Source organism: Eupeodes corollae, chromosome 2, assembly GCF_945859685.1.
Source record: "Eupeodes corollae chromosome 2, idEupCoro1.1, whole genome shotgun sequence".
Classification (NCBI taxonomy): domain Eukaryota; kingdom Metazoa; phylum Arthropoda; class Insecta; order Diptera; family Syrphidae; genus Eupeodes; species Eupeodes corollae.
The window spans coordinates 124,713,697-124,739,752 of NC_079148.1; the positions used below are offsets into that span (position 1 = coordinate 124,713,697).

General features: G+C 30.6%; 2 protein-coding genes and 1 non-coding gene across 3 annotated transcripts; 1 reads left to right on the top strand and 2 right to left on the bottom strand.

Annotated features, from left to right (window-relative positions):
• Nucleotides 1-11,996: 11,996 nt before the first annotated feature.
• On the top strand, nt 11,997-17,222 carry LOC129948367 (fork head domain-containing protein L1). Its single transcript, XM_056059339.1, has 3 exons — nt 11,997-12,710; nt 15,526-15,772; nt 15,838-17,222. The coding sequence occupies exons 1-3, from the start codon at nt 12,388-12,390 to the stop codon at nt 16,240-16,242; spliced, it is 975 nt and encodes a 324-aa protein (XP_055915314.1). The 5' UTR covers nt 11,997-12,387; the 3' UTR covers nt 16,243-17,222.
• A 5,673-nt stretch (nt 17,223-22,895) lies between these two features.
• Nucleotides 22,896-24,217, bottom strand: LOC129945684 (60S ribosomal protein L28). The gene is made up of 4 exons (XM_056055538.1): nt 24,166-24,217; nt 23,665-23,770; nt 23,214-23,450; nt 22,896-23,030 (listed from the first exon to the last, which is right to left on the bottom strand). Exons 2-4 carry the CDS (start codon nt 23,758-23,760, stop codon nt 22,953-22,955), a joined length of 411 nt encoding a protein of 136 aa, XP_055911513.1. The 5' UTR covers nt 23,761-23,770; nt 24,166-24,217; the 3' UTR covers nt 22,896-22,952.
• Nucleotides 23,838-23,915, bottom strand: LOC129948662 (small nucleolar RNA CD11). The gene has a single exon (XR_008781948.1). It is a non-coding gene; the product is annotated as a small nucleolar RNA CD11 (small nucleolar RNA).
• Nucleotides 24,218-26,056: the final 1,839 nt, after the last annotated feature.

Consider the following 26,056-nt stretch of genomic DNA (forward strand, 5'->3'; position numbering starts at 1 on the left):
AGAAAGGACTGTTAAGAAAATTGAGTTTGTGATTTTTTTACCATAGCAATTTAAAAAAAGTTGAAAATTTTGGTCAAACCAAAATATCATATGAACCAATAACGCTTGAGACTTGAATTAAATTTTTAATTATGTATTGTAATGTGATAACAAACATTTATTTTTTAAGAAAAAATCCAGTCAAGGGTTTTTTTTATAAATCAACAAAAAAAACTAAAAAAAATATTTGTCACCTTGAAAATTTTACAACCAAAAAATAATTTTATCTCCAAAATAATTTTGTGCAACGAAGAATAACGTTTTTGATATATAGTAAAATTTTGATAAAAATCGAATTGAGAGTTGTTTTTAAAGACAATAAAAACCTAAAATAACATTACTTAAAGTTGGTAAAAATGATTTTCGATTCAAACATCATTTCAAACTTGAGATTATGGCTTCAAACTTATTTAATCTCACAGAAAATATTATTTTCGACATTCAGAAATGTTTTCATAAAACAGACTGTTTTTTTATAAAAAAATAAAATCTAGAAAAAATAGTAAGTAAAAATTGATGTTCGGTTCTCGATATCTCGTGAACAAAGGAAGATATTGACTTTAAAATATTTTATTCATCCAATTTGTATTTGTTTATATAAGAAATAAAAACTTTTAAGAAATACTACCAAAATTGGTAAAATTTGGTTTTCGACTAAAAATCTCTTTATCAGTTAGCGATAATAGATTTTGAAATCAAACTATTTCATTATATGAAAAGTATTGTTAGTAATTCAACAAAACACGAAAAAGTACAAACTTTTATGCAAGGCAAATCGGCAGACGGAATGGGAAGTTATCAGTGTGGGTCGCATCCCAGCCTCTTTTTTGTTTGTTCCACATTTTCATTTAAAGGACATATAATTGAAGATGAAGCTGTTTTTTGTTGAAGTATTCACAACTTTAAACCTATGTACATATTTCTTGTGAATTCATTTCTTAATTCATACCGAAAATTCAAAACAATATTTCATAGGTACGAGTATTAGATAAAATAAGTTTGAATAAATAAATTAGGTGTCGCAACAGTCCGTTTAGAACAAGGGCCTAGTGACTTATAACTCTTAACCTTCCTGTGTGCGAGTACTGTTCCCAGGGATGGAGAGGACCTGCAGTTTCAAGACGAATCCGAACCGCTAATTTGAGAAAGCTCTTTTTATGGCAAGAATTACTCTTGGAAAATTTGTCAATTCCTAGCAAGAGGCAATAGCCGTGAAAAAACTTTAGATTGCATAGGCAGGGATCGAACCCAAGGCCTCTGGCATGACAGTCCAACGCACTAACCATCATGACACGGGGAGTAAATAAGTATAAAGTCAAAACCTTTATTTTTGTTAGTCAAAATCAATTTTCTTTGCATTTTAGATTTATCCTTCCTTGAGTCGAAAACTCTATCCTATAAGTTTTTAGTAATGTTTATTTTAGGTTTCAAGTTTTTGCAAAATAAAAAAATGCCAATTTGATTTTTTTTACATTAAATTATATGTCGGAAATTTTTTGACAAAAACACATTTTTATTCAGTTCTTTGAATTTTTTAAAAATTTCAAACCAATTTGGTATAACGTCACGTTTAAGTAGATTTTGATGTTTCGTAATCTTTGAAAGAGTATGTTGCAACGGTGGCGTGATAGTAAGTGCGTAGAACTGTTATGCTAAAGGTCTTGGGTTTCAACAAATTGGCAAATTCACCAAGAGTATTGTTTGTCATGAAAATTGCTTTATTCTATTTCATATAGAACATTTTTAGTTTGGTTTTTTAAGTTGCAAGTAGTGAATGCTGATTCTAATATTCAGAATGTAATCATCACTTTTTTTAAATAACTAATTAAAAACAAATACAAAATTGCTTTGGCCCAAACATTTCTCAAAAGGAAATTTTGTTAACGTCTTTATTCTAAGCCAACATACAAAATTCAGAAAAGGCATGAAATTAAAAAAAAGTTCTTTTTCTCAATTCAGATCTTGACGTGCATAAGGATCCATAATAAAGGCTTTGACGAAAATACTTATTTTGATGAAACATAACCTTTTAAGTGTCAATTTTTCTTGATTCATCTTTCACCAGTTAATCTTTAGCATGTCGTATTTCAAAGTATTAATAATACGCTATTATATACTTTCAAATAAATTAATTCTTGATTTATTTTTTACTTCCCATACGCAGTTATTGTAATCAATCCAATTTGTAGAATTGAAAATTTTGACATTCCTCGAGGTTTCAAGGACCCTAGAGTCTAAATAAAAGAATTTTAAACAGATATCTATACGTGCGTGTGTACGTTCGTACGTTCAGGAATTTTTGTATTCGTCCATAGCTTAAGGACCATTAGAGATATAAGATTCTTATACAGATAGTGATTCAGAAAGCAGTCTTATAAAAATTGAGTGGGAGGTTTTTTTACCATAGCAATTTAAAAAAGAGGCTGGGATGCAACCCACACTGATAACTTCAGAGCCCGTCTGTCGATTTGTCTTGTTTAAAAGTTTGTCAATATGTACTCGTATCAATTTTTACCAAATTTGCGTACTATTTTTGATTTTATTTTTTATGAAAAAACGGACTGCTGGATTTTTATATTAAAATTACTGAATATTGAAAACAATATTTTCTCTGAAATAAAATAAGTTTGAAGCCAATATTTTTAATTTTTGTAAAGCTATTTGAATCGAAAGTAAATTTTTACCAAGTTTTAGTATTGTGTTTTTTTAGAGTTTTTGTAAAAAAACTGTCAACTCAATTTTTTTGGTAAAATTTGATCGAATGTTGAAAATAATATTTCATATAAGATAAAATTGGTTTGAAGCCAATATTTCAAATTTTTGAAACGATATTTGAGTCGAAAATCAATTTTTACCAACTTTTGTTGAACTTTTTTAGGTTTTTAATTTTTTGTACAAAAACTGTAAATTCGATTTTTTTCAAAATTTTACTGAATGTTAACAACAATATTTCTTGAAAGATAAAAGTAGTTTAAACAAAATATATACAAGTTTTGAAAAGATATTTGAGTCGAAAATCAATTTTTACCAACTTGTATACATTTTGTTTAGGTTTTTATTTTTTGTAAGAAAACTGTCTATTCGATTTTTCTCAACATATGTCCTTATGTTGAAAACAATATTTCTTATAAGCAAAAATTAGTTTGAAGCTATTATCTCAAAGTTTTAAAAAGATATTAGAGTCGAAAATCATTTTTTACCAACTTTTGTTAATTTTTTTTCCGTTTTTAATTTTTTGTAAAAATCTGTCCATTCGATTTTTTTCAAAATTTTACTTAATGTTCACAACAATATTTTTTAAAAGATAAAAGTAAATTAAAGCCAATATCTCAAAGTTTTGAAAAGACATTTGAGACGAAAATCAATTTTTACCAACTTTTATTAATTTTTTTTGTAAAAAAAACTGTAAATTCGATTTTTCTCAACATTTTTCAGAATGTTGAAAACAACATTTCTTATAAGATAAAATAAGTTTAAAGACTAAATTTCAAGTTTTTGAAAAGATATTTGAATCGATATTCAATTTTTACCAACTTTGAGTAATGTTTTTTTTACATTTTTAAAAATGTTTCTCAAAATTTTATCAGATGTCAAAAACATTATTCTCCGTTGCACAAAATTGTTTTGGAGTTGAAATCATATTTTAGTCGTCAAATTTTGGAGGTGACACATTTTTTTTTTAAGTTTTTTGATTTATAAAAAAAAAACCGTTATATTGATTTTTTTTTCAAAAAATATAATTATTTGATATTACGTTACAATATATTATATAAAATTTAATTCAAGTCTCTAGCATTTTTGGTTCGTAAGATATTTAGGGTTAACCAAAATTTTCACCTATTTTTCAAATTGCTATGGTAAAAAAAACACCCACGCAATTTTCTTGAGAGCCCTTTCTGCATCTTTCTGCCTTTTTATCTGTATAACAAAATTTATTTGAAATCGATATCTCTTCTGGTTCTTGAGCTATGGACAACGAAAAAAACGTCGCAAACGTACGGACGTACGTACGTACATACGCACCTACAGACATCTTTTTAAAAATCTTTTATTTCGACTCTAGGGACCTTGAAACGTCGAGAAATGTCAAAATTTTGTCACCTCGAATATTTTACAAACAAAAAATAATAAAAAATAATTTTATCTCCAAAATTATTTAATGCAATGAATTTTGACATCTGATAAAATTGTGAAAAAGTCGAATTGACAAAAATTAAAAACCTAAAAAAACAATACTAAAACTTGGTGAAAATTTACTTTCGACTCAAATATCTTTTCAAAAATACAAAATAATGGTTTCAAACTAATTTTATCTCACAGAAAAAAATCTTTTCGACATCCAGTAAATTTTGTATAAAAACTAAACAGTCCGTAACAGTTTTTCATAAAAAGTTATAATCTACAAAAGTAGTACGCAACATTGGTAAAAGCTGATGTTCGATATCTCGTGAATAATAGAAGATATTGACTTCAAATTAATTTCATTCATCCAATTTGAATTTGTTTAATCAAGAAATAAAAACTTTTAAAATGGTACTAAAATTGGTAAAAATTGGTTTCTACTAAAAATCTCATTCACAAAAACAAATTTTGAAATCAAACTTTTTCTTCATATGCTTAATATTGTTTGTAATTTATTTTTTTTAAGAATAATTCAACTGGCAACTATTTTAAAAAAACATCAAAATCTTCAAACCTTTTAAGCAAGACAAATCGGCAAACGGGATGGGAAGTGTGAGTCGCATCCCAGCCTCTTTTGTCTTGAGAATTGGTTCATACATTTTATTCAAAGTTGGTAATACATGGATTGTGAACAGCTTATAAATGCCTTAGAAAAAATATTTTTAAAGTTCTTAAATTGCCATAAAAGTCTTAAAAACTAATTTTGTCGCTTTAAACAATTTATTAAATATAAATAATATACATCCATGTATATATCTTGAAATTTGTATCTATTTTAATCTATTTTTAATCCCTTTAAAAAATAATAAATAATTTAGTTGCGTTTTGTCCGACAAATTAATTTTTAATTTGTTTCAAATGATTTTATTTAAATTTCGGAAATTAATCATTAAATAGGAAGAAGATCCCAAAATTCATAATACCAATGAGAAATTATTGTGTGCTTCTGAAACAACATAACAAAATTTAGTTTTTTTTTATTTCCATTCTATATTTATTTAAAAAACAAATCCTACATAAAGTAACTTTAAAAAAAACTTTTGTATTTATAAAGAATCAAAAAAAAACTTGTGAAACATTAATTTTAAAAAATAAGATAATTTATTCTGTTGTTCTGTTATTATTCTATTATTAATGTATTCCTTAAAAAATATTTGCCTTCCAAAAGAATCGCATCATAATTTATTTTTTGAAAGAAAACATAATATTGAAAGATGTATACCTTCTTAATCTCAAACCATCAGTTCTGGGCCACACCCATCATCGTGCCAAATCAATTTAAAAAAAAATCATAATAACATTTTAAAATATCCTTCCAACCAATACCAAAAAAGAACGATTTCAAAAATTGTTTTTCATAATGGAGGCTACCATAAATAGATCCCCATATTCAAAAACAAAAATATCCCCACATTGATGGCTCCACCAATAAGGAGTCTCCTTCTCTGACTTTACCATAGCAAAATTTATATGGAAGATCTCTCTCCCGTGTGGGAGGTTTCCCTTTTTTCCAACACTCGCAATCGCAATGCCACACTTTTCATCTGTTAAAGCTGCCAAGATCTTGGATTTATGCGTCAGACAGAATTTCGGAAAATATTTTCTATTTCTTTATTTTATTTTATATTTTTTTTCTATTTTTCTACCTATAAATATTTCTCAGAAAAATGAATGAGTTTTCAGCGGATCGGATTCGGATGTTATGTTTATTTCTTGGCCAATTTATTTACAATACAGTTTATTTATTTAAGAATATATTGGAAACATTTCGCATTGGATTTTGATCTTTTGATCTTTTCTCGAAAGCGCAAAGGAAAAAAATGAAAACATTGAAATAAAATGAAATTATACAAAATGAAAAACGATTTTGTTGTGTTTTTATATTTGACTTGTGATTCAAGTCGAATGAACCTCTTTATATATTTTGAATTGTATTCCATTCGCCACAGGGGCGGTCGGTGATATATAATTTAAAGAAATATTTTATAAATAAACTTTAAAAGTTGTTTATTGCGAATAAAATGGTAGATGTTATTTTTTTTTGAGAATTTTTATTGGAAAAATATCTACATAGATTTTTTTGTTTCATTTCACTCTTCAAGTTGTTTTTCTTTTTGTGACGGAGGAAATGTGGTAAGGAAAAGGTAGGTCAATGTGATTCTGTGAAATTTGAATTGTACTTATTTTAATTCTTTGAAAATACTTTTTGTTATTTTTGTGTAAAGTAATTTGAGTTTTTGTTTAAATTTTTAAAAATGGAGCATGGAAAATATATGTACATTAATATTTTTGAATAATATAGGTAAACAAATTGAATTAAAGCTAAAATTTGAACATAACAAGAAAACAAAAAAATATGTGTCATTTATATTACACGTCCTATTTCTTAAATTATTAAGTTACAATTTTCAATATGCTAAGTAGGTACCTGTACTTTGTTCATAGAAACAAATTTAATCGTTTTCTATTTTTGTTGCTATTTTTCAATGCTATACAAAAACTTTACATTATCTTTTCAAAATAATGTAAATTTTGATGGAAGAGAATGCGACAATATTTTTAAAATACGGGATATTAAGTTTTTATTTACAAATTTTAATAATAAGTTTTTTTATCACTTTGTCTTCATAAACAACTTTTATACAGTTAACAGGACTTTAAACTGTAAAATGGGATATTTTGGTTTCACGAAGCTTTTTTAAAGTGAACAAGCTTTTAAACACTTGTTAAAACTAATTGCCCATATTTGGCTCATTACATTTTAAAAGTGTCATTAAAAAAATAATATGACAGATTGACATATTTTGACAATTTTGTTTTGTAAAATTTGTATTCTCAATATTTGGAGATACCGAATGATTTAATGCCACAGGATCTTTCCAAATCTGCGTCGAGATATGTTGACAAAAATCAACTGTTTGCAGCATCGTACGAAAAGTAACCGACTTCCTACTGATCGTCATGATAAAATGAACGTTCAAAACAAGTTCTACGGCTTGGCTAGACTTCTAGACTGTTGTATTTTGCGATTCTTGTCATTTATTTCAACATATAATGCTTTCTCATTTTTTCTCACACGATTCGCTTAAAAGAAATAAAACAGTGGTTTTATTTTTACAGGGTTATGCAGAGAACTCTATTTTAACAAAAATATCCCTGAAATTTCCCATTTTAAGCTTGGTGAAACTGAAAAAATTAAAAGGCTTGTTAAAATTTAAAAAGCTTTTGAGTTAAAAGTGCTTTTGGTGCTTGTTTATAAAATCGGACATTAGTAATTTATTTCAAGTGATACTTACAAACTCTTTTTCCTGTCGTTTCGTATGTTTCTTCACTTGATACCACGAAACACTTTAACACTTAATATTATTTTATATTTTCTTACAAGTATGTTTTAACATGAAAAAATTTTGGGAGCGAAGTTTTAGTTCGTTTTGGACTAGTCCAATAACAGCAGCTTTTTTGACTATGTTGTGCAGTTATAACCTTAAATATTTGCTTATAAGAGCAAAAAAAGCTTAATTTAAAATAATTGGTTTATTAATTTCATCCTTAATTCAAATCTTTAAACCTCCGGAAATAAGTTTGTATTTTTTCAAATTAATAATTTTACGCGTTAGGTATCTAATTATTTAGATTTTCGTATATTATTAAAAAAAAATAATAATATTGCATTTAAACAATTTCTCGAAAAATTGGACATTTTGCTTTGAAAAAACGCTTCTTTTTATATATTTCAAATCAAAAAATCAAATGGGGTGGCGCAACAGTCCGTTGTGAACCAGGGCCTAGTGACTTGCAACTCTCAACCATTCCTGTGTGCGAGTACTGTTGTCAGGAATGGAGGGGACCTACAATTTTAGGCCGAATCCGAACGGCTAGTTTGAGAAAGCACTTTTTCATGACAAGAATTACTCTTGAAGAATTTGTCAATTCCTCGCAAGAGGTAGTACCCGCGAAAATTATTTTTTTTTAAATTAAGGTGGCACAGGCAGGGATTGAACCCAAGACCCCTTGCATGACAGTCCAACGCACTAACCATCATGCCACGGGTACTACTTTTTATATATTTACTTCGGAATAAAGTCAAAAAACCGTTTTCAACCGATAACCCTTTTTAAGAACTCAAATCACAACTGCATCATTTTAAAAGTATGTAACTGATTATTCTTATAGGGATGTGGTTTTCAATCTGGCAATACTTTTTTCAGAGTTTGTCTTTTTGAGAGTTGTCACTTGATTTATGGTAAGTTTTTGATTTCATATAATGAAGAGACATAATCCTTTACATTCTTTGTAAATCGTGCAAATTTATTACCCACAAAATGCCGAAACCACTTTTAAAACATAATGGCAAAGCCTTATATTTATAATAAGCCTAAATTCTTGGCCAGTAGTACCCGTGACATGATGGTTAGTGCGTTGGACCGTCATGCCAAAGGTCTGTGACTCGATCCCTGCCTATGCCATCTAAAGTTTTTTTTCACGGGTACTGTCCTTGCTAGGAACTGACAAATTTTCCAAGAATCCTGTCATGAAAAGTGCTTTCTCAAATTAGCCGTTTGGATTCGGCTTAAAAACTGAAGTTCCCTTCCATTCCTGACAACATTACTCGCACACAGGAATTGTTGGGAGTTGTAAATCACTATTCGCCCTAGTTCTCAACGGACTGTTGCGCCACCCAATTTATTCAAATTATTAAATTATATGCGTTGTATTACTTCTTGAAAACCACACGTCTAAAAATGAATCTTAACGGTTGTTTCTGATCTTCATTATGAATTCAAAAATACATTATTAAAGTATAGATAAATAAATATTTGAATTCATACATTTCTTAAGTCCAAGTTTTTCTATATCCTTAAATTCTGCAGATCAAAGCACATTTTACATTCAATATTGAAAAGTGTAAAAAGCTACAGAACATTACTTTGTTTTCAAATGTTTTCACTTGTCAAATGTTTAAAATTTAATCCTAGATGTTTATTAAACATTTTTTCGCAATTCAAAAATAAGAAAAAAATAAAAAAAAATATTTTCATTTTTTCTCTAGACTAGTAGTAGAATTTCACTTTGTTTAAAGTTAAGGTTTGTGGTCTGCAAATCTTCACTTTTCTTGCATTTTAATAAAAAAAAAACGCAGAATAAGGACTATGTAACGGGTGTTTTTTAGAGGTATAGAACTTTATCTTGGCTAATAAGTGGCGGCCATTTTGTTATTTATTTTTAAGTTTTTTTTTTGAAAAGCTCTTCTAAATTATTCAAAGTTTTTTAGGAAATCAAGATTGTCGTGGATCTCAGTTTGTATAACCGAATTAATAGCAAATAAGCTCACTATTGGTTGAATGGATACATGTATACACAAAACTGTGTTAGGTATATGATGGAGTGATGATTATCCTCAAGGAGGCACAGTTACATCCACAAAAAGTGACTATAAAGTGTGCTTTATGGGTTGGTTGGTTGGTTGGTTGAATAATTGGTCCGTATTTCATTTGAAACGTTTCTGTTCAGAACGTTGCAGTCAATAGTGACCAAGATGGTATGGGATGGTTTACCAAAGCATACTCTTCTTTGCTGGTTAAAAATTGGAAACACACTGATGAAATGAAAGCTATCTAATTTAGCTCTCAAGTTACATAAATTGCTCAAAGCTTCCGTTGTATAGTTTTCCATTTAAATGTAGAAGTTCGCATTTTGATTTTAAAATTAGGGAAAGATCTCTTTATTAAAAAGAATCTTGCAAGTAGTTCTTTTCACACAAGTTATAATTAAGCTGGCTATAATTAATCTGCTCTCCGATTGACGGGCATTTTCATTCATCTGATTTCGGTTAGATTTTTCAAGTTTTTAAATGAATTCATAGAACTTCGTTTCCAACTGAACAATATTTTTGAGATTGATTTGGCAGGCCTGTTTCCAAAACAACTAAGATATATTTTTTATATTGGGTAGGTTCAGAAGACATAATGGACTTGAAAGTAAGGCATGTTTCTAGCATTTGATTGACCAGTTGCTATAAAAATGGCCTTTCAATTAATACAACTTTATTGGAAAGTTGACATGAAAGTAAGTCAAGAAAAATCTCCCTAACTATCAAGTCAAGTCAACTTATGTCAAAATGAAAATTGATCATGTTTTTTCATTGCACTGAAAGCTAAACTTTGATTTATTTATTTTCTGTACAATTCCATTTGTTGTTTTGAGTAAAAGGGTTTCTTGTCAAATTGGAAAAGAAATAAATAATATTTCTTTACAATACAAAATACAAATTGTGAAGGACTTGTAGCTTGCCTAAGGGGTGTTTTGTAGGCAATCATTTTGTTGTTACTTTTTGTACTATGAACTTAAAGTAAAGGTTTACGAAATAAAGTTCGGAATTTAAAATTCATGGCACTTGAAAAACTAACTAGTTGCCTTGGTCAAAATTAACGTTCAAAGGATGAAGTTGACTGCAAATGAAGTCCCTTATGTTTAATGAACCTGCTTATTCTATCCGTTAAAATGGTAGAAAAGGTAGCAAACGCAGAATTTTATTACATTTAGAGTCAACTTGTTTAGCCGTTAACCGATTTATAGCCCTTAGGTCCTAACAGCAATCAAATCAAGTAATCCATTTTTTGCATAGCATTTTCGACAAATTGCTGAATGCAACTTCCTTCCCCTTTCATTTTCTTGAACATATTGAAACTTGTTGATCAATAAATTTTTACAGTTATTGAAATCAATAAAACACTTTGGTTGATTTTTGTTTTTTGTCTAAATATTTTGATCTATAACTATGTAACATATGTGTGTACAATATGTCTTCTTTTGAATTCTTAGATCTATTAGAAAAACTACTTTACTATAAGTTCAACCTCACAAGGATTTCTATTTATATATGTTTGTGCATTTGAAATAATAATAATTCTATTTATCTGTTTCAAAAAATAAAAACGTTTCTTTTGAAAATCTCTAAAAATATGTTCATCTCCTTTGATATATGGTGTATTTTCCGGCTCTTAGTAAAAACCGACCCCATTGCCATAATATTCAATCGCATCAGTTTATTTAGAATCTTATAGTCATTAAGAGAACGACGCTGTGCTTTGAAGATTTCCACCTCAAAAATACACCCGCTTGCAAACCGCATTGAAATAGTGTAGTACAACCATTATTACACCGTTATTTGTTTAGATACAAAGTTTTTATTTTTCAAAATATTTAGCGAGGAGCATCAAATCAAAAGAAAAATCAAAATCTACTCTTCTATCCTGATGTGCATATTAAAGCAGCACACATAGTGGGACCGCGTCATCTACCGCGCACCACTCGCCGCCACACTACTAGCTGACCGCATGCTGCCATAACTATGAAAGATGCAAAGCCGCATTTTAAAACAAATACCTAAGAAAAAAACGGCATTTTTATGGCTATTTGAAAATTTAGGAAACTCTGAAAAATCTCGCTCTTCGAGAGAAAAAAACAAAAACAAAAGCAGAAAAAAACTCAACTTTTCAAAAACAAAAATCAAAATAAAGAAAATCCATCATCTCACCGTTCAAAAAATTGTACGGTGGCGGCGGGATTTTTTATGGCACACAGTGCGGTTTGGTATTTGCCTTTCATGTGTCTTTTACGATCACAGATCATCTCCTCACAATGGTGGTGGTGGTGTTGGATTTGGATTTGGATCTATACAGATATCGGGCAGGCGTGCTGGCTGGCAGTGGCAGATACAAAAAGATACAATTTTTCTAGGACTGGAGCGATCTATCAGATCTCGGGTCGTATCGTATTGGAACAGATCGGATCGGGAGGGTGGTTGTTTCTGTTTGTAAAACAAATACTAAAAGACGAAAATACAACGCATTATTGTTTTTCCAAGAGAAACATCTCATTCACTTGTCCTTAACGTCGACCGACGTGATGATGACGGTGACGTACGGGGGAGGAGGAGACTGCAGCATTATGGGAGATACTTTACTTATTCTGTGCTGTGATGTACTGCATACCATTTTCCATATAGAGCTGCTCGGAATTTCCCATCCCTCAGATAATCAGTCTTCGTCTTACTTCCAAACGGAATCGATCGTGGAATCTAGTTTTTATTTTATTTTTTAATTATTCGAGTAGTATTGTCTCGTTGATCTCATTTAATAAAAATACTCCGTTCTTTTTGTTAAGATGCTTCCATCGCCGCAATATTTCGCATCAGCTTGTCCGACGGGTATTGGTTCGTTGGACGATTTAAATAGTCCTGCGTTACGGGGTGACTTTTTGTGTACGTCTTCTATTCCTGAGGCAGCGTATTATTATAGTGGAATACATCCTCTGTTTCGTATGCACGGTAATGGTTTATGGCCCTTGCCATTCACTTCACTGCTAAAGACTTCCCATCGACCAGAAAAACCACCTTTTTCGTATATTGCGTTGATTGCAATGGCTATAAGCAGTGCGCCTAATCAAAGACTGACTTTAAGCGGGATATACAAATTTATTATGGATAAGTATGTTAATTTTCTTAGACTTAAAAAAAAATAGAAATTAGAAAAATTAGCTTTTTTTTCGGTCCGAACTTGTCGCCCTTCCGCTTAGAAAAAAGAAAGGAAATTCCTTTGTAATCTTTAAAGCATCCTTATTAATGATTTCAACAAATTAAGTCGTTAGAATACTCGACCTACCTGACATTTGGAATGTTGTACTTTTTAAAGATAAGGAGGGATACAATTCTTAGAGAGAAAGTTTAGTAATTTTGAAGTGCCTCTGATGAGGTTTATTTTGAATACCTAGTCTTTAAAATTATAGGTGCCCTGAAGGTTTCGACTAAAGGAATATAGATCGAAGTGTATTCGCCGATTATATAAAACATTCAAAAGGCTTTTTATCTTAAAATCATGTTCCATACAAAAAAAGGGGATGGGATGCGACCCACACGGATAACTTCCCATCCCGTCTGTCGATTTGACTTACTTAAGAGTTTGTAGGTTTTCGTGTTGGCTTAACAAATTTGTCAGTTGAATTATTCTTAAACATTTTAAAATTAAGAACAGTATTTTTCATATAAAGAAATAGTGTAGTTTAGTTCGAAAAATTTAATTTAAATTTTAACAAATTGAATTAATAAAATTAATTTGGGAGATATCAAGAACCGAATATTAATTTTTACCAAACTTGCGTACTATTTTTGTAGATTTTATTTTTTATGAAAAAAGGACTGTTGGATTTTTATAAAAAAAAAAACTACTGAATATCGAAAACAACATTTTCTGTGAAATAAAAAAGTTTGAAGACAATATTTTTAATTTTTGAAAAGCAATTTGAGCAAAAAGAAATTTTTTACCAAGTTCTAGTATTGTTTTTTTAGGTTTTTATTTTTTGTAAAAAAAACTGTCAATTAGATTTTTCTCAAAATGTTACTGAATGTTGACAACAACATTTTTTTAAAAGATAAAAGTTTTTAGTTTAAAGCCAATATCTTTGAGTCGAAAATCATTTTTGGTAAGAAAACTGCCAATTTGATTTTTCTCAAAATTTTAACATTATTTTTCGTTGTACAAAATTGTTTTTGAGATGAAATCATTTTTTATTCGTAGAATTTTCGTGGTGACAATTTTTTGTTATTTTTTTTTTATTTGTAAAAAAACCGTTAATTGATTTTTGTTTTCCAAAAATATACTGGTTTGGTATCAAGTTACAATCTATTATATAAAATTTTATTCAAGTCTCTAGCGTCATTGGTTCGTGAGACATTTGGTGTTAACCAAAATGTTCACGTTTTTTTTTAAACTTCTATGGTAAAAAAAAACACCCACGCAATATTCTCGAGAGCGCTTTCTGCATCTTTTTAAATTTTCAATTCGGCAAATCGGACCCATTACAGTTACTTCCTATGGCAAGTTAAAAAGATAGTTTAATATATGAACCATTTGAAATCAAGCTTAAATCTGATTTTCCACAAGTATACTTTTCGACATAATTTATTTTAATACATTTCTTTTTACCGAATACAAAATATCCCGATACTTTCAGTGCCGACGGAGTTTTTAAATTTCTTAAAACAAACTAATTTTTTACACAAAAAAGATACTCTTCCTTCACATCTTAAAATTTTCCATACGCCATTGGCACATATTCTAGAAAAACGAGACTAAAAGGTGCTATAAATAAAGCACCGAAATTAAGGTTCTAGTGAGTCTGATTTCACCTACTAAGAAAGCAAACTATATATCCCTTTCTCTTAGTCTGTGGAACAAATCAATTTTCTTACAAACAAATTTCAAAGTAACCGTTTGAACCTTCTTAAAAAATAAGTAAAAAAGTATTTTAATCGTATTAATAATGATGACTTTTTTAGTTATGATTCTCTCAAATATAACCGGTGATAACAAAATATACTAAGATAAAATACAGGCCCTAAATATAGGACACGTTCCTTGAGATTTTCCCACATTTCCTGTTGATTTGCCTTAAAACCTTTTTTATACTTTCTACGCAGGAATACCACATATTCTTCTTATGGCAAGATACAATTTTGATGAAAACTTAGTTTCGTCGTCTTTTAAATATACTCATTTTGACGGTTTGTCAACTGCCAAAAAACAAGATTTTCAAATGTTAAACACCGTCAAAGTTATAAATAGGAAAGCAGAGAGAATAGTTTTGGGGTTTTATTTAATTTCTTAAAAATATCTTTTACTATTCAGACGAAGACGAGAAATTAGAGTACCATTATTTCGTTGGATTGCCTTAAAAATACAAACTGGTTCAAGACAACTAAGGGACTGTCAAATAATAAGTGTAGACTTCATCAAGTTCTTATTAATCAAATTTAGAATTGTGGGTCCGGCAGACTTAGTTTTAAAAGTCAGAATTTTATATTCCTAAAAAAATGCCAAGTTTGTCTATGTGTTTTCCTAGCTTAGTTTTCATCATTTAGCTTTACGGCTTAGTTTCCATTTGTGCCAAGCACAGTTTTTAACACTTCTGGAAATTCCAAAAAAAAAAAGAATGGTTGTTTTAAAATATCAATCAGACGAAAATGTATCTTACCTGCAATAAAACCATTTTGTCTTACTTTTGTCGATTCGATTCTCGATTCTTAAATGGATCTAAAGCTTGGGGTCCATTGTTTTTCAAAGAACATATGTTCGAGTATAGTGCAGATTTTAAAAAATAATATTTTCCTTCGTTCCGAGATTAAAACTACAAACAGAAATATTGAAATTTTGTTATATTTACCTGTCTTGTGTTAAATTTGAAGCCAAAACCTTTAGCTATAAATTTCAAAACATAAATATAACTAAACAAAAATATTTTTTTCAGATTCCCGTACTATCGAGAGAACAAACAAGGCTGGCAAAATTCAATTCGACACAATCTCTCCCTCAACGATTGTTTTGTTAAGGTTCCACGAGATAAGAACACCATTGACGAAAGTGATGGTGTCGGTAAAGGAAGCTATTGGATGTTGGACTCATCTGCCAATGATATGTTCGAACAGGGCAATTACCGAAGGAGACGAACTCGTCGTCAAAGACAAAGTTCAAAGTCACTGCTCGGTGGTGAACATGTAAGAAAATGTTTTAAAATTGTTTCCTTAAGAATAATTACAATAATTTATTCATAATCATATAGGACCTTATGTGCTCACCCAACTCACATCAATCAGATCTCCAGCTATCCTTTAACCCAACGACGACGACTGATTTAGAAGCTCATCAATTTAGTGCACTCAATTACACCGACCGCATTACGGAGCTTCACCGACAGTATTTAGCTTCAATAGCTCCTTTTAACATTCTTTTCCGCAACAACACATCCACATCAACATCAGCCTCATCATGTCCTTCCTCCTCTGTCAATTTCAATGCTGGACAATACCATCACATTAGTCGAGACTTTGACCTAGACACCCAATCAACTCAATCGGATAACTCGTGCAGCAGCCCCAAAGCCCCCCAACAACCATCAAGCTACACATCCATCAAAGGATCAACGTCATCGTCCTTCAGTATTGAGAACTTAATAAAGAAAGACTAACACCTTCTTCTCATAGAAATAATATGACAACCAAAAACCCAGACCCAAAGAGTGTACTAGCAGTAGTCGACGATTGTGAATTAAATGAATGGCTTGACATGGTGCGGTGCGGTGCGATGCTGTGCGGTTCGGTGATCGGTGGATTTCTGGGATGAGGACGAATTATTTTAACCCTCTTAATGAGCTTTTAATACCCAAGGGGTTCGTCCGTTGTGGCGGCTTTTCACATAGCAAAAGCCCCTCTCGTCCAGTTTGACACCATTATTGTGCCAAAATTGAGGATAGGTTTTAAGGGAGGTCTTTTTTTATATCATACCTATAACCTACCCCCTTCTTGGTGCGACCAGCAGCATCAGCGATGTGATGCGATGAGCTATCAATTTATCTGGATGTATCTCTTCATTTCGACGAACGGAGAGAGATGATTAATCAATGTCATCATCAACAAAGCTGATGGGCTGATTGAAAATGAAAATAGACATAGAGCTGCCGCGCAATTTAATTATGAGACATTTATAAGCCCTACGATTTGAAATTTTCTATATACCTATGGCTTTGGCTATATAGAACACAAATATAATGATAACTAGGGATGACAGACAACACAATTGCAACCTTTTCTCCGTCCGGTCCCATTGCTCATATCTTCTCTCCTCAGAATAAAAAGGGAATAAATAAATAAATAAACATCGAACTCGTTTCCCTTAATTTATTTATTTTTTTTTAATATATTATTTTTTAATTTGATGAGATAATGTTGACGATGATTACATAGCTTTTTAATAATGATGCTTACTTAATCACTTGTAAATTTGCAGGATCTGTATATTGATAGATAGCTAGTTTGGTAATCCCTAACATTTATAATAAATAACTAGGTTGTTTTTTTTTTAATCGAAATTATACGAATATACAATATAATCTGTATATATAATTTGTTTTGAATGTAATTATAAGTAATAACCTTCATTTAATTAAGTAAATATAGCTTATTATTAATACTTAGTGATAAAAAAAATAAATAAACAATACAAACTAAAAGTGGAAAATAATAATATTTGCTGAACTTATCTTTAGAGATATCGCTTTTTGAATTGGGCTAAGTATTTATTTGGTGCAAACAAAACTGTTTAAAGTAACAAACTTTGAAATACATACAATAACAATAAAATAAAAGGGTCAATATAAGTAAGTTTTGCCGATATTCATAAGTGTATACATACATATGAAACTGAAATCAAGCAAAAGAGGAAATCTTTGAAACGGTTTTGCTCGAAACTTCTTATCCAGGTTTTAGGCATTAAAAAAGTCCGATAATGTTAGTCAATAATTTGTTATCTATACATATAAAATCCAAATATCACTGACTTACTGATCTCACGTTTCGATAGGAAAATTGAATACCGAGTGCAATTTCGGTCGTGCATTCAAATGGGCTAAAGAACCACCAGGAACCATTAAAAAACCTTTTGAATCATTCTCATCGAGATTCTAAACATCTTCTTGATATGATTCGTGTTTACAATTCTGCTTTCCAAATGACGTCTTCGGTGCGAATGAAATCAGACATGGAGATTTTATGCCTACATTTGAAGTTCAGGTCAAGTCTATCATTTAGCTGGATCTCTTTTACCAAGCAACAGTAACGAACCGCAATTTTTGCAAATATATTTTGAGGGGTGATTCGGTGAGCGAAGGACAATGGCGAATGTCGATAGCCCCAAGCACTTACAGAGAATGATAATACGACTTGCAATATCTGTTACATTGTCATAATCCTTACGTGCGCAGCTTTAAGAAACGACGTTTATTGTGTGGGACGAATCGACTATGGTAAATAAAGGTGAGCCCGTAGCTCTAAATCGTACACTTACAAGATTTTAGAGCTGATGAACGTCCGATGGGAGGTGTTGTGATACTGTTCGCTGGTGATTTTGGGCAAACATTGCCAGTTGTGCCAAGAGGTACAAAAAGTGATGAAATAAACACTTGTCTAAAATCGTCCTTTCTGGGGGCTTCTGTCAAACTTTTAAGATCGATCACAAGTAGGCGCAGCAGAATTTTCAAGAACGCTTTTGGATACAGTAAATGGAAATATTTTAAATAATGATGGTAAGACTGGACAAGACGAATTAATAGCTATGGACGGTTGGTAACGCGAACGAGCTATTTTAGCACCTAAAAATGATTCTGTTACAAGAATAAATAATAAAATTCTTTCAATGTTTCAGGCCCATTAACAAACTTATCTTTCTAACTAAGGAATACCCGTTCGAATTTAAACGAGTACAATTTCATATAAAGCTTTGTTTTGCTATGTCTATCAATAAGGCACAAGGACGGGACAGACACTGAAGATGTTTTGACATCACGAATCCCTGTTTTACCCAAGGACAATTTTATGTTGCTTGCTCCCGTGTCATATCGGCAAAAAATCTATATGGGTATGCGCCTCACCAAAGACCAAAAAATATTGTTAACAAAGAAATATTATAACCGTAATAATAATCATTTTTTGTATATAAAATAGTTGAATACCTCCCGGGGAAGCCGGGTAAACCAGCTAGTAGTATTATATAAATTAGGACTAAAAAACTCTTAAACTGAAACATGAAACCTAACTTTAAATAGTGGATTTCTTGTACCGACATTTTTGGTTTCTTCAAACTTTTGGAATAAGATTTCGATGAAATCAAAGTAATGTGTGAGTAATAATAATTTTTTGATAGAGTTTAGCGCCAAGCTCTATTGATAAATTGATAAATCTCTTCCTCGTTGGATTAGAACTATCTTTCTAAGTTCAATGAGAGTTGAATTGCATTTTCTCAAGCCCAAAATTTAAAGTAAATGGTTTGTCTCCGACTCTCTTCCATTCATAAACAACGTCTTGTCTGCCACTTCTGAACCATTAAACTGTTTCTCTGACGACAGAACCCTTAGCTTTTTATATTCGTTTAAAGATTCACATCATCGTCCTTCGAATATGTAACTTCAATCACACGATCTCCAATGTGGAATATTAACCTTGTATAATTGAATGCTTCATAAGCTTAGTCTCCTGTCCTTAAAGCGTAACCAATATCCATGAGTGGCACTTGAATCCAGGAAACTGTTCAACTTTCAGTAGTCAGTATGCGTATCACAGATCACCTCTTATATGGAATGCTCTCATATTCGACATTGCTGGGAATTTTCCGACGGTGCAAGAAATGTTTCACCCCTTCTGATCTAACTATAATTTACAAAGCCTTCATTCTTCCAAATTTGAATAAAACTCCAATAATTGGTCAGTCGTCCCTAAGACAAGTTTAAGTCTTTTGGATAGTATCCAAAAAAAGAGCTTTTATTATAGGCGATGGAACTATAATCGATATGTAAATTGTACATCATTGAAACAAATGCAACACCCTAATGTTTATTGCATCGTCAAAGAATAAGCGAGCCGCAATACTCGCACGTCTAGGAATGTATGTACATCAGTTTACCCTTGAGCTCAATTTCGGATGTACTGTCAAGTAAAGAGATACTTTTTGGCTGTGTAGCAAAGGTCTAGGGCGTTCTAGTATAGATCAAAATTTATAAGACGCTTCTATATTCTTAACACCCTGCCACTCAATTGTGTACATCTCCTTAATTAAATCTGTCAAAGACTGAAACAAGGAAATGTTGGAAAACTTAAAAATAACATACTGCGGTTTAGTTGAACCAATCCTTTATTGAGCGAGACTGCAAGCAGGTTTCTTCTATAACAAACATAACAAATCCCTAAAGGTTTGACCACACCAAGATAAACATTCGAGAAAACATTGTTTAAAAACCGTTTTTGAAATGTTTTCCAACTTGTTTAAAACAAAAAACATTTCAGAATTATTTTTTGTGTGTGGACGTCCCAATTTGTATTTGTTTTTTTTTTTTAATTCTTATTTCATTTTAATTTTGTTCCTAACTTACCTTCTTCATAACTTTGTTTTGCAACGTTTTTTCGTCGTCCATAGCTCAAGAACCAGAAAACAAAAATTTGTTATACACATAATAAGGCAGAAAGGGCTCTCAAGAAAATTGTGTGGGTGGTTTTTTTACCATAGTAGTTTAAAAAAAAGTGAAAATTTGGTTAACCCTAAATATCTCAAGAACCAATGACGCCAGAGACTTGAATTAAATTTTATATTATATATTGTAACGTGATACAAAACAAGTAAATTTTTTTAAAAAAAATCCAATTAACTTTTTTTTTATAAATCCAGAAAACTGAAAAAAAAAATTTGTCACCTCGAAAATTTTACGACTAAATTATGATTTCATCTCCTAAAAAAAATTAATAAAACTTGGTAAAAATTGACTTTCGACACAAATATCTTTTAAAAACTTGAAATTTTGGCTTTAATCTACTTTTATCTTTCAAAAATATTGTTGACAACATTCAGTTAAAGTTTGAAAAAAATTAAATTGACAGTTTAAAAAAAATTAAAAACCTTAAAAAAATGTAACAAAAGATTGTACAAATTAATTTTCGACTCAAATATCTTTTCAAAACTTTGAGATATTGGCTTTAAACTCCTTTTATCTTTTAAAAAATATTGTTGTAGAATTTGGAGAAAAATCGAATTGACAGTTTTCTTACAAAAAATAAAAATCTAAACAAGAAAATTAATAAAAGTTGGTAAAAATTTTGAGAAAAATCTAATTGATAAAAACCCAATACTAAAACTTGTTAAAAATTTACTTTCGACTCAAATAGCTTTTCAAAAATTAAAAATATTGTCTCTAAACTTTTTTTTTAATTCACAGAACATATTGTTTTCGATATTCAGCAGTTTTTTTTATTAAAATCCAACAGTCCGTTTTTTCATAAAAAAAAATAAAATCTACAAAAAATAGTACCCAAATTTGGTAAAAATAGATCTTTGGTTCTTGATATCTCTCAAATTAATTGCATTCATCCAATTTATAAAAATTTAAGAAATGCTACTAAAATTGGTAAAAATTTGTTTTCAACTAAAAATCTATTTAACAAAACTAGATTTTTAAACTAAACTATTTCTTTATATGAAAAATATTGTTGGTAATTTTAATTTTTTTAATGATAATTCAACTGACAACTTTTGAACCCATATTGACTGACGGGATGGTCAGTTATCAGTGTGGGTCGCATCCCAGCCTCTTTTTTTTATATTCAAACCACTGACTTTTGTAGATATATGCTTGGGAAACAAATAAAGTTTCCCATTTTTAATTCAAAATAGAGAAACATTTAAGAAATACTTCGCTAACGTCTATTTGTTTCTGAAACGTTTTCAAAATGTTTCAAAAAAGTTTCTTTAATCTGGACGCACCTTTGCAAAGCTAAAAGCCTATCATTTTTACCCTTTATGCTCAAAAACCTGATTCCAGACATCAAAACTCTTTAAAACTCTGAACTTGGATACGTAGAGGAAAAAGTTACAGCATTTCACCACAACTCACATATGCCTGCTTTCTCATGTCGAAAAAAATAATTTTTCTTTAACAAAACCGTAATAGAAGTTTGAATATTTGTCAGTTCAAGATGAACGTTTTTGAAAATTCGTAGTTCGTTTTTTGTTTAAGTTAAAAAATATCCGAATAGATATGTAGAAAGAACTTAATGTTTTAAATCAAATTGCTTATTGCATTAAGCTCTGTAGCCAATTGCAAATCCTGATGAAAGAGTATCAGAGGAATTCGGAACGAATTTTAACTGACCGCGGTGGTGATCAAGATACAAAAAATTAGTTACTTATTTAAATTTACAGGAATAATAATAATAAATTTAAATAAACAGTCTTGTAGTGCAAAGGTCTTACATTTAAGTTGCTAACAACTTAACGTTGTGAAACAAAGTTGCTTGCAACTGCACAAAGGTATGATGATGGCCCAGATGTATGAATTTAAGTTGCACACAACTTAGTTCCATATTGCAAGATAAAATCTGTCTTTAAACCATATTACGGTTAAATTCGTATTTAAATATATTTATTCAAATTATCATTAGTTATTTTATGTGCATATAATGTACTAAGAAGTGTAAAAATAAGATAAACATCAGTAAACATTAAATGAAATGAATTTTATTTTGAAACAAATTGTTTTTAACATCCCTGTTCCTGATATCAAAAAGTAACGTAATGTAATGTATAGAGTCATTCGCAATGCGTTACGTTTTGACAACTCGTACATTACGTCTATTTACACGAGCTATGTTTGGAATTCGATGTCATACCAAACGTCAAAGAAAATCATAACCTAAGATTTATTTACTTTATTGTTCAAATAAAAATGTTTTTGTTACAAAAATTGGAAGAGCTTGTGCATCGTAACCATAATTGAAGTAAACAACGTTCAAACGTTTTGATGAATTTATTTGCTGCTGTAGTACTATTTATTTTAATGCAACACCTCTTTGCTTTTATAACTTCCAAGTATCCCAGAATAGGTTTATCCATCTCGTCGTGATTTAGGAAATGCCATTCTAAGCTAATGCTTTGCACTCCGATGTTACTGCACCAAAACAAACCAGTGATAAGGATAAGGAACAATTCCGTTCCAAATCAACATAAATGTCAGCTTCAGAATCCGCACATGAACCAAAGCTTTCAATTTTAATCGCAGGATTCAAAAAGAAAAAAACAACAAACTATGTCAATAACTTTTAAAAAATGTATTTCTCTTTATAGTAAAACTGCCACTAGAACTTATTCGGCCTTCTTTGCCTTCTTGACTGGAGCTGGCTTTTGTGACCTTAAGATAGCTGAAGCTTTGCGGAGAGCAGCCTGCAAAATAAAGAAAATCAAACATTAGCACACGAATATTGAAATTAAATTATTTTATAAAAGACAAAAATGCATCAGTTAATTAAAGTTTCTTCAAGGCCTTCAGAGATCTTGGTTGGTAGTAATTAAAATCATCATAAACTAAAAAACGAATTCACCATGAATGGAGGTTCGTATAATTACCTGCTTCAAATCTGAACGGTATTTGCTTCCGGTGATGAGGTTCCTCAACTTCTTCAAAGAGCGTCTGGGTCCGGCTTTCATGGTCACACGAACGGTGTTCTTTGATGGGCGGTTCTGATGTTTACCCTTCTTCATGACGACGGTGAAGCCCTTCTTGGCAGGGACGACTCCGAGGGTCTTCTTGTGTACCAAGCCACTGTACCTGTACGAACTGATGTTTGTAAGGTTGTTTGGCTCCTAAAACACAAAAAAGTTATAGGTTAGAAAAAGTTCACTCTGTTGGAATTAATAGAACGATACAACGAAATTTGAGCATGGCATTTCTGTCAGAAGTAGCAAATTTTCTATCACGTGTTTATCAACTATCATTGTGAATTAAAACATCACGGAAATGCCAACGCCCGGTCTTTTCATCATAAGCTCTCAATAAAAATATGTATATTTAACTTACAGTGCTGAAAGGTTTCTTGACATCAGTCTTTTTCAACAAGAAAGCGTTGTTGTTGCGGATAATCAACCAGTTAAGGTGAGACGATGAGGTGGCCATCTTGAACTGTCTGTAAAACGAAAAAAAACATGAGGTTATTAGTAAAATGAAATTAAAATCTTAGATTAAATTTATTGATTGTTATTTCAGGATTGGGTGGTGAATTATAGTCTTCAAGAACTCTTCCGTTTAAACCATTCATCATGGAAAATTATTTGTACATATTACCAGAATCAAATTTCAAACAAAATTCAGAGAAAATAATGATTCTGGTGTTAACAAACTTTATAAACACACGTGGAAAATTTAATGTTCAATAATTACCAAGTAATTCACGGGATTCCTCGATTGGAAGCATTTTAAATATATTTTAGAGAATTTGTAATTTCGATTGAATAACTATGAAGACAAAAAATTTTACACGTGTTTACTGAACAAAATCGCAAGAGAAAATAAAAATCTCACCTTTCGTGCCTGACTGCGATGACGGAAAAGAAACAGGAAACATCATGGCGACACGAAATAGGCATGGACGGCGTGATTTTAGACAAAATGGGTGCGTTCGAAAGATAGAGTTGGAAAACTACGTTCGTAGAACCAAATGAACAAAGATGGTTGATAGCTTGCCTGGATTACACTAGTGTTCTTTTTTAATAAATATACGAAGGAAAAAAATATTTAGTTAAAACTTTTTTATGTTCTTTAAGGAAATTTTCGTGTAAGTACAGAAAAATTTTCCCCATCGAAATAAAATAACTTATGCTGTTTGACCTTTTTGCAAAAAGAAAAACTCCGATAGAAAGCATTGAAGACTTTAAGGAGTGGTAAATCAAAATGCGCTGCCCTACTCGTTCTGATAAGATAAACAAAACGCAGTCAGCTTTCGGCTTTTTACTTTCTCAGTTCTAAAAGTCAAGGCAATTCTTTTGTAATAAACTGCTACACAAATTTGTTCAGCAAAGGAATCAAAAACTACTGTAGTGTTCTTTTTAAATAGCAAAAACAGTGAGCAAGAACATCGAAGATCACACCTACTTTCTACTTGCGTTAAAACTATAATACTTCTTTATAATTGATAAAATGTTTATTTTGAAAATTAAAACTATTTTCTGAACCTAGACAAATTAGTTTGTTATAAAATATTCAAGTTCTACTCATAATGTGAGTATCTGTAGCAAAGAGATACATTTTCATAAAATCAAGAATATTTAAATGTATTTGTTTTTAGGTGGAATTCAAGTAAACAAATACTAAATGTCTCTTTCCCTGTTGTTATTTATCTGGATCAGTTGCCAACTTTTATTCATTTTGTAATTTTAAGATATGTTTCTAAACAAATGGCTGGGAATTTTGTGTTTATTTTATAAAAACCCTTGTTGTTGATTAATATACGAGTCCAAATGGCTCTGAGCAAATTGGCTTGGTTGTGTAAGTCCAATGGTTATTGAGGCTTAGCGCCTTTGTTCCTTAGATATTATTAAATGGAATAATTAACCAAAGGTAGCGTTAGGCTAGGCGCGCACATGCAACTTTTTTGAAACCAAATAGTTCGATCGTTAGTTGCCCAAACATCGCGCACATAAGCAACTCCGAAAGTATTCAACGAAATAAACCAATACACAGGAAACATTTATTCTCCTTGACTTAATTTTTCTCTCTCTTACACTTACAGAAAATTATTCCACAATTTAGTTAAATGTCCACGCAGTTACCTATAGTTCGTTGTGACACAATTTAAGGAATTGGTTCAAGATGATCGTCTAGTTTGTGTCAAAACACAAACTAAAAAGTTGCTCGAATGGGTGGCAGTTTAGAAACCAAACAGTCTCGAAACTGAAAGTTGCATGTGCGCGCCTAGCCTTAGTTGCGCACAAGTCTTACTTCTTTTAATTTTTTTCCGCCATAAGAAATAAATGTTGCTTTTATTTCTGTCAAGTAGATGTCAAAAATGGCTTACGACTTTATCAATATTTTAAAATTTAAATGGAAAAAAATGTCCATACACATGTCAGTAAATAATATAAATAAATTTAGCTTATTGAAGTATACTCAATTGGATGATTCCATTATTAAATCATAACTGCCGACAAATTTTAGTTGATATGAGTTGGTAAAAGTGTTCTTCGTTCTTCAAACACTTTTTTTAGTCTTCCAAGAAAATAAATGTCAAATGCATTGACCTAATAGATATGGACTTCAAGTTAATGTCATCTATGCCTTAACGCTACTAGCTCTTCTAGCGGAAATATGGAGAAACTTTTGGAATTTGATTTGTATATTTTGTTTATTTTGCCAGACCTTATAATAATAGGTACACTAAGTTTTCACAGAAATGGCTAGCTGTAAAAATGTCTGC

Bases quoted from the DNA above. Each gene is read 5' to 3' on its own strand.
- LOC129945684 (XM_056055538.1), bottom strand. From the start codon at position 23,760: ATGGCCACCTCATCGTCTCACCTTAACTGGTTGATTATCCGCAACAAC. The intron at 23,451-23,664 runs GTAAGTTAAATA...TTTGTGTTTTAG, and splicing joins TCAAGAAACCTTTCAGCACT to GAGCCAAACAACCTTACAAA. The intron at 23,031-23,213 runs GTAATTATACGA...TTTATTTTGCAG, and splicing joins ACCGTTCAGATTTGAAGCAG to GCTGCTCTCCGCAAAGCTTC.
- LOC129948367 (XM_056059339.1), top strand. From the start codon at position 12,388: ATGCTTCCATCGCCGCAATATTTCGCATCAGCTTGTCCGACGGGTATT. The intron at 12,711-15,525 runs GTATGTTAATTT...TATTTTTTTCAG, and splicing joins TACAAATTTATTATGGATAA to ATTCCCGTACTATCGAGAGA. The intron at 15,773-15,837 runs GTAAGAAAATGT...ATAATCATATAG, and splicing joins CACTGCTCGGTGGTGAACAT to GACCTTATGTGCTCACCCAA.